Source organism: Phragmites australis, chromosome 6 (genome assembly GCF_958298935.1).
Source record: "Phragmites australis chromosome 6, lpPhrAust1.1, whole genome shotgun sequence".
Taxonomy (NCBI): Eukaryota; Viridiplantae; Streptophyta; class Magnoliopsida; order Poales; family Poaceae; genus Phragmites; species Phragmites australis.
In genome coordinates, this window is record NC_084926.1 from 44,379,894 (window position 1) to 44,388,132 (window position 8,239).

Sequence of the window (8,239 nt, forward strand, 5' to 3'; positions counted from 1 at the left end):
GTCAAAGCAAGCAGTAATGAGTCACTTGAGTGTGCGGGACGATTTCGTGGTTTGATCTCAAAACCGTGGAGGGATGGAGTGCACGTGGCATCATCACGAAGCAACTATCGAGGTGAAGCTAAGTCGTGAATGTGCCACAACCATTCGATGGACGGAGCGAAAAATAGACTAAAATGCTCTGATAGAAGGTAGGAGGCTATTGTAAGCGAGAGGTATTTTGGGAATAAGGAAACATAAGGGCTAAGATATGTTCCTAGGCCTATAAATAGAGGGATAGAGTTGTAGGGGAGCCTTGAGCTAGCTATTTGAGAATCTAGTGATAGATTTTAGAGGAGAGAAAAGGATAGGCTTAGCCTTTGTAATAGGTTAGAGATTTTTTTAGAGGAAAATACTTTGTAATTTGTCTAAAATGGGGCTGACATCTATTCTTAATGAAGTTGGTTTTCTTGCATGAGCTTGTGTTCATTTCATTCTAGTCTCCTTCTTTTGTTTCCCTTGCTTTTCTTGCAAGTTTTTTTTCGGTTGTGATTTTCATTTCCCTTTTTGAGCTATGGTTTTTCCACACTTGTGAAGTTGATCTCTTTGTTGCTAGGGGCATAAAATACGTGTACAATAGTACAAATTTGGGTCTTGCATTCCCTTACTTCTATGTCATCAACTTGGAGAGCTTCTTCACCCAATGACTATCTTCTTGAGTTTCTTTCAAAGTTAAAAGATTTTTATGACTAGGGTTATGGAACGATCTTAAACTGAACCTTGTATCCATATCTCATGCATGAAGTCACATGTTATCGGTTCTTTTCGTTGTTTCTCTCTATTTGCTTCCACTTGAATTATTGAGGTGCGTTGGGTGTAACAAAAGAGAAGGCCATCCAATTCGAAGGAATTTGGTGAGACGCATATTCACCCCCTCTAATCGTCAATCTCGGTCCTACAATTGGTATCAAAGCCGTTGTAGGCCTTAACCGGTTGTGTGATCTGTTAGCGACAATGGAGAGAAGTGGGAAGATTCCGCTGTTTGATAGTCGAGATTTTTTATACTGGAAGGTGTGCATATAGGCTTATCTCTTAAGCTAAGGAAATACAATTTTGAAAATAGTTGATTCTAACTATAAGATCCCTACTGCTCGCACGACTCAGGTTCAAAGAACAATATGAGACCAACAACAAGATCAGGAATATTTTGTTTACAAGCCTACGTCGGAATGAGTTTGATATGGTCTAGTACATCCGTACTGCCTAGGAGATTTAGTCTACTCTGAGTGTCTTTTATGAAGGTATTAATCAAAATTAAGGCTAGACGTCAAAGTATATATAACTAAGAATATCAAATATTTGTGTAAGGACACAGTAAATATTTGGATGATATATTTGCTAGATTTGATAGAATTGTTAGCAACATTAGATCCACTTGTGTTTTACCCTACTCTGATCATGAGAGACCAGTCAAGCTTCTTTATGCTCTTGATCATAGCATATGAGAAGTGAAGATTCCGAGCATTGAAGACTCACCAAGTTATGATATATTAACTTGTGATAAACTATTCAGCAAGCTCAAGTCCACCAAAATAGCCAAGGTAGCTCGAATAGGTCTCAGAAACCCCATTGTCTCAGAATATGGCATTTGTTTCCGAATCTAATGGTGGTAATCAGGCTGGAGTTAGCTTCTCTTGTGCTAACACTTCACCAAGTTTTTCAGAAGTTCAAATGTATACCAAAGTTGTAGATATTTTCGAGTACTACAATTAGAGTCCAAAAACGTTCAATTTGAAGTTCGGACAGTAGAAAATATCATTCATGGAATAGAGAGCTGCAAAAAAACATGTGACTATGAGCTTATGATTCTATTCTACTACTAAAAGAACATTAATATTTTTGGGTGAAATTATTATCCCAGTTGGGCGGGAATAGACGTGCTGATTTTCACAGTTGTTTTATCTTAGTCGGTTCGAAAACCGAATGGGATAATGTTTTATTTTTGTAGTAGTGTGCCGAATTTCCTACATGACGATGTTCCAGTCACGCCTAGACAATCCTCGCAACAAGAATGGCAATGGCGGCGAGTACATCTGCGGCAGTAATAATGTTGGTGGCGGTGGTATCCGCCGACGTGTTGTGGCACGGACAAGGAACAGGCATTCTCAGAGGGTATGCAGCCGCTGCGAGGGCTGGGAGACGCCGCAGTGGTGAGCAAGGCCGTGCGGGCCTGTCACTCTATGCAACGTGTGTGGCATCTGCTACGCGATGAGAAAGTTACTATCGAAGTACCGACCGTCAACAAGTCCTACCTTTCGGAGGGACAAGCACTCAAATCGCCACAGGAAGGTGGTAAAGCTCAGGGAGCAGAAGGAAGAAGAGAAGATATTCGAGGTGATTACTGCTGCAACGGTGAAAATAATCCTAGAGACCTGATCTCATGTATTTAGGGCCTAGATTTAATTCATAACGTGATACGTAGCAAAAAAAAAATCATAAAACTTATAGTGAAGACAAAGAAAATCATATGTAATGAAAGAAGAAAGAAAATAAATTACCACATATCATACTATGAATTAGATTCAAACCTCAAATGCATGAGATCAAGTCTCATAGAATTATTTTCCATACGGTGCCAGCGACGCCAAACCATGGTGAGTCCGTGGATCTATGTACATAGATGTCAACGTGTCAATGGCACGCACATCTAATAGATTTAATTGTAGGCTTAGTTCTTATTCTTTTGTTCGGATTTTTATGAAATGCTAGTGTACCAACTAGCGCTACCGATGTATGCATCGTGTGATGGATGTTACGCATGATTATTTTGGGTTAATGTTGGCTAGTTTAATTTATTAGTTAATTATGTTAAAATCAAACTATGTTTGGAGACATTGCATGCTGTGTGTGCAACTGAAAAATATTGTAAACATGGAAACAGTATTTTTGTAGTTTATGGGTGATTCGGGCTTATATTTGTTCATTTTGTCTTTGTTTTTATATTTGTTCCTTTTGTGTTTGTTAAAACTTGTAGTGTGCAAACATGTACCATCTTGTACAGCAGATGTCGCTTATGTGGAGAGTAGTGTTGTACTGACAATTGTGATTCTAGGCTATACAATGCCTCAGTTGTTACGAGACCGAGACTCTGTCCTGGTCTGCATAGGCAGAAACCAGAAAATAGGTCTTTCCTGATTGCTGCGATGCTTGATGCTGTTGTTTGTAATCAGGGAACGTAAATGTTACTGTTTTTGGTTTATAAGCGTTTGGCAATAATTGGTAGTGATGATATTAAAATTTGTGCCTGTATATCTAATTTGTATCATGAAGCTAGAATGTTTGAAAGTTTGATATGAGCTAGGGTGTTTAAGAAGCAGGCAGGGCAGAAAATGGGACATGCGTAAAAATCGATAGTCGAGCTTTGACCAGAACCAAGTTACAATAATCAGTAAAGATAAGAAGGCAACACCAGAAGGCTTAAACTACCACAGCCGAAACATAGTCATTTTTTGTGGTTTTTTTTTTGTTTAATTCTGGTTTGGTGTTCAATTAAAAAGTTTTCGAGTTTCCAAAAAAACTAGTTGATTTTTACTTGGCATGCCTCTAGTTAGTTTTACATATGTACAAACTATTCGTACATGTTACGTATGCATAGACAGTAGCCGCGAAAAATGCTCCTACATAGTTGCCAGCAAATCAAGCTCAATTCAGAAAGCAATTTGCCATTCAGTCCGCAGTCGTGTACCGTGCACAGGATAGCAACGCTCACTACAAGGAGTCAAGGAACCTGTACAAGCTTATCAATATCAAGAACACTGACGTACAGCTGAACTTCGTAGTTTGTAAAGATTCAGGAAAGTATCCATTGATGGTTAATTTACAAAAAAAGCATAATAAGGAACTGGGGATGCAAGATAAAAGGAAAAATTACTGCACCAGCCTAGTTCTCTGGCACCTTTCTCCTGCCTTAACCTACTTCACAGACAGCGTGCATCTTTACTACATAGGAACAGCAACTCCCCCACATGGCCACATCTTTGCTCCAACCTGCAGCATCAGATCAGATGAAACAAACAGGACTGTTACGGGCCGGGAATGAATAGCAGACATATACTGTGTCTTATGGACAAAACAAGAAAAAAATTGAAACTCCCAATTGTGAAACTACATCATTAGCATGGTACAGGATTGTGGACAACTGGAAACTGCGAGGGTGCATAACTATGTCAGGAAAGTGAACACCATACAACTACTGACGTGCTAGTATTATCTACAGCTTGGACTAAGCTATTATGATGTGAAACATATGGAAACAACCAAGTATGCATGCAAAAAATCTTAGTAATGATTATGAAGTTCTTAATATGTAGCTTCCCCAAAACCTAACTCTGAAGGACTGTCCTGAGTCCTGTGCAATATTACTCATTTGCCTTCTTTGTACTTCAGTCTTCAGCAGGCGCGGGATTTAAAATTTGAAAATACCACAGCATCCTATCGATACATTACATGCATGAATTAAATGGTAGGCAGAAAATTATGTAGAAACTTAAAATAACCTATAGTGAAGTTGGAGAGAGAGATGCACTCATCCACAGATGGTTCTATACTTCATGATCTAAAAATTAAAATTTTCATTCCTGCATATCTAGAGAAACATAGCATATCGCAAACTGTAGATTGAAGTGTGAACAAAATTAGGAGAAGTGAAGGCCAGAAATGCACAAGATGGTTAATATTGAGTCTCACCTTTGTTCTGTTATCTAGCTTTTGCTTTTCTCGCTTTCGAAGTATTTGAGGACACCATATCCAACCGTACCCGCCAAAAACAAACCAACTGTTGGAGTGAACGATGGATAAAGGTATTTGACAAAAAAGTTGTCATACTCCTCCGGCAGAAAACCTGCAAGGCATAAAAGGAAGGTTCAAACATGATTACTTGGGTCAACAATTCTGCAGTACCAAAGTCTTAGCATATCCCGATAAAAATAAGTCTTCGCATATATTGGATGAGTCAACCCCACAACTCAACTAGCAGTTAGGTCACCTGTAGATAGCTAAATATCTCCTACAATAGGTATTGTCGCTTCTGTTGCCTGAAATTATCATTCAGAATCAGCAACGCTAAAGTTAATTCTCATTTACATGAGTAACACTAATGTTTTCTTTGATAGTTTTGTGTATCATGCTACAGTTAAAGTTCAGTTAACATCACTGATCATTCAACATATCATGCTATGGGAATCGCATCTGGCAATTTCAGAGTTATGATGATTCCTCCACCAACGTATTCCACTTATAAGTTTCTCATGACCTAATTGTTGGAATGTGATTTCTTTCGGGTGCAGTATTAGTTAAATACATTGGGGTTGTTTGAATGAGTGTGGTTTGCTCTAGGAATTTTCAGGTGTTAAAAACTTCAGCTATGTGTTGCTCACAGAATACTAGTGTGAAAAGTACCCACCACACCACCACAACAATTGTCTTCAATTCAATGACCATAACTTGTAATCTTCTACTATATATATGTACTAACACAATTCATCAATAAAGTTCCTCATTTGTTTCATTAAAAAAAAAAGTTCCTCGTTTGGCGATGTTCAAAAATCAAGATTATCACCTACGAGCTACAATTTTGCACCAACCCTACACCAACGAGCACTGCATTTCACCACACGCCATGGTAGCATAGTATAGTGCCATCTAAATCAAATTCACCATCACCACAAGCAATGTCCCGAAGCAATTAACAAGCTCATATCGGATTCCTTGTACAGTTCAATCGTTTAGTACGAGACTGCATTGTAAGTTCGTAACCAAATTGCTGGTATATTACCGGAGGCGGCGAGCGCGATGCCCTCGACGAGGATGATGATGCCGAGGCCCAGCCAGGCGAGGAGGAAGGCGTTCTCGTTGGCCTGTCGCTGCCGCAGCTCCTCCTCCGTCGGCCCCTTCCCACCGGCGCTGCCGGCCTTGGACGCCGCCTCCTGCTGCTGCTGGAAGATCGACGCGCTTCCCGCCGGCGCGCGGCGGACCACGGGGGCCGGAGGCTCCAGCGCCTTATCCTTGTCTTGGCTGGCTCTCTTACTGCCGCTCTTGGGCTTCTTGCCCTTCTTCTTGCTCCCCGAGCCCGAGGAAGACGCGATGACGCGGAAGAGGGGGTGCGGGCGGAGGAGAGGGAGGCCAGCGTGGGGGAAGAACGCGGTGGAGGGGGACGCCATGGCGACGGCGTTCGGTTTCTGCGGCGCCGGCGAGGCCGCGCGCGGCTTATCTGAGTTGGAGACGACGAGGCCGGCTCCGCGGGCTGGGCCGAAAAAAGAGTGGTGTGGGGTGTATGCGTAGTTGTGCCGACCAAATGAAGTCCAGTTGCCAATGAATATTCGTCTCCCCTCGATTTTTTTAATTGAGAAATTAAAAAAAAAAAATTCAAAATAAATTTTTTTTGCAGATATAGGTGCCAGTTGGCACTTCGATTAATGACTATCTATCTATCAGTAATCAGAGTACCGATATCCTATTTGACACACTAAGAGCCAATAGGACATGTTGGCATTCTGTGTACCGACAGATCTTACTCTGCAATGGACTACGAAGATGGGGACATAGATCGAGCAGTGAGATCTGTTAGCATACGGAGTGCCAACATGTCATATCAACTCTTGGTGTGCCAATAGGCACTTGTCTATATACGTGCTAAATGGGATGTTGGCACTTTGATTATCAATAGGTGGCTCGTTGATAATCAGAGTACCGATTGACACCTATATATGTGATTTTTTAATTTTAAATTATATTTTTACAATTTTTCTATAAAATAATATTATTTTAAAAAAGATTCTCTTAAGTCAAATATACAATTTTCCTGTTATTTAAGGAAAGAGAGAGCGAGAGAGATTATGCATAGTCTAAAAAGTAGCTATGCATTTTTGTTCTATATTAAGAATAATATATGCATTTATTTATATTAAAAACAGTAAGATGAATACTCTTAAGATGCATGTTTTTTTCTTCAAAAAAAAATTGATGCACTTGTCTTTCACTATTATCTTAAAGGAGACATCTTCTTCTGCATGGTCTCATTTTTCTTTTGTCTTACATCCATCCATCCATCAAATAACATACATTACGTACGTGTACACTGAAATTTCCCAATGTACACGTATATAGCTAGTGGAACCTCGAACCATTGTTGGTGGAGATTACGAAAACCATTATAGAAATATTTTGGATTATATTTTCGTTGTATTATGGACTATATATTCATTGTGCTTGCAAATCTGGAAAAAAAAGGTGATTTGCAAAGCAACAGAACAAAAAATATTCTCTGCTTATGGTGATCGTACGTGCTAGTACAGGACAAGATATATCCTGGATCTTCACAAAAAAAAGAAGAAAGATATATGCTGGATTTATTCGTTGAGTTTCTAGATGGGCAGAAGACGACGCTTCCATGTGTATTACTGATTGTTAATCAGTGGTTATGACCATTGAAAGGCACGTAAGTATTATATATGATTTCCTTTAGAAAAAGGAAGTACATGAGTGAGTTGTCATCACTGATCAAACTCTTAGCTCCCGAGCAGGATGGTTATATTTACAAGATCAACAACTTTGTTTTAGACGAAGGAAGCTTAATTTACTCCGAGACGAGACTATGTTCCGGCCTCTGCTCGTAACAGGTGCACATGGCCACAAATTCAACAACTTTATGATAGAAATGCTAAAATTCTTGTATGCGACTAAGTTTTTGTTCATATCATATTACGATACAAATTAACCTTGTCCCTTTGAGATAATTATTGATCTAAAAAAGGCAAGCAATGAAGCAGTACATAATCAGATGATTATTAGCGTGGTCATCAGTTTCATATTAAGGCAACACGTTTAACACACTGATGAAGAAGAGACTAGAGAGAGTGGTCATCGATCCAGCTTGCAGCGATTTCTATCATAAAGCTGTCCCTTGACCTGCGACATGCATGCATTGCACGGCATATATATATATAGTTGCGCGTCGCACCAACTTGGCAATAATTTAAGGGAGCTAATAATTTGCACTCGGAACCCCCCAAAGAATGCAACTTAGCTTGACCTGTTTTACCTTGTCAGAAAAAAGTATGCGCAAATGAGGAGGAAAAGGAAACAAGCATTTACTTGTATGCATATAATATCAGGGGCAAATTGAAACACAGGACAAAAGAAAGAGAGAGAAAAAAGCACGATCACCCACCCGTCCACTTGTTCTTTGGCAAGTGCAAAGGCTAGC

The 8,239-nt window shown here is 39.8% G+C and overlaps 1 protein-coding gene across 1 annotated transcript; it reads right to left on the reverse strand.

Annotated features, from left to right (window-relative positions):
• Nucleotides 1-3,754: 3,754 nt before the first annotated feature.
• Nucleotides 3,755-6,331, reverse strand: LOC133922776 (protein LPA2). Its single transcript, XM_062368256.1, has 3 exons — nt 5,810-6,331; nt 4,723-4,876; nt 3,755-4,023 (listed from the first exon to the last, which is right to left on the reverse strand). The coding sequence occupies exons 1-2, from the start codon at nt 6,192-6,194 to the stop codon at nt 4,737-4,739; spliced, it is 525 nt and encodes a 174-aa protein (XP_062224240.1). The 5' UTR covers nt 6,195-6,331; the 3' UTR covers nt 3,755-4,023; nt 4,723-4,736.
• Between the last annotated feature and the right edge of the window lie 1,908 nt (nt 6,332-8,239).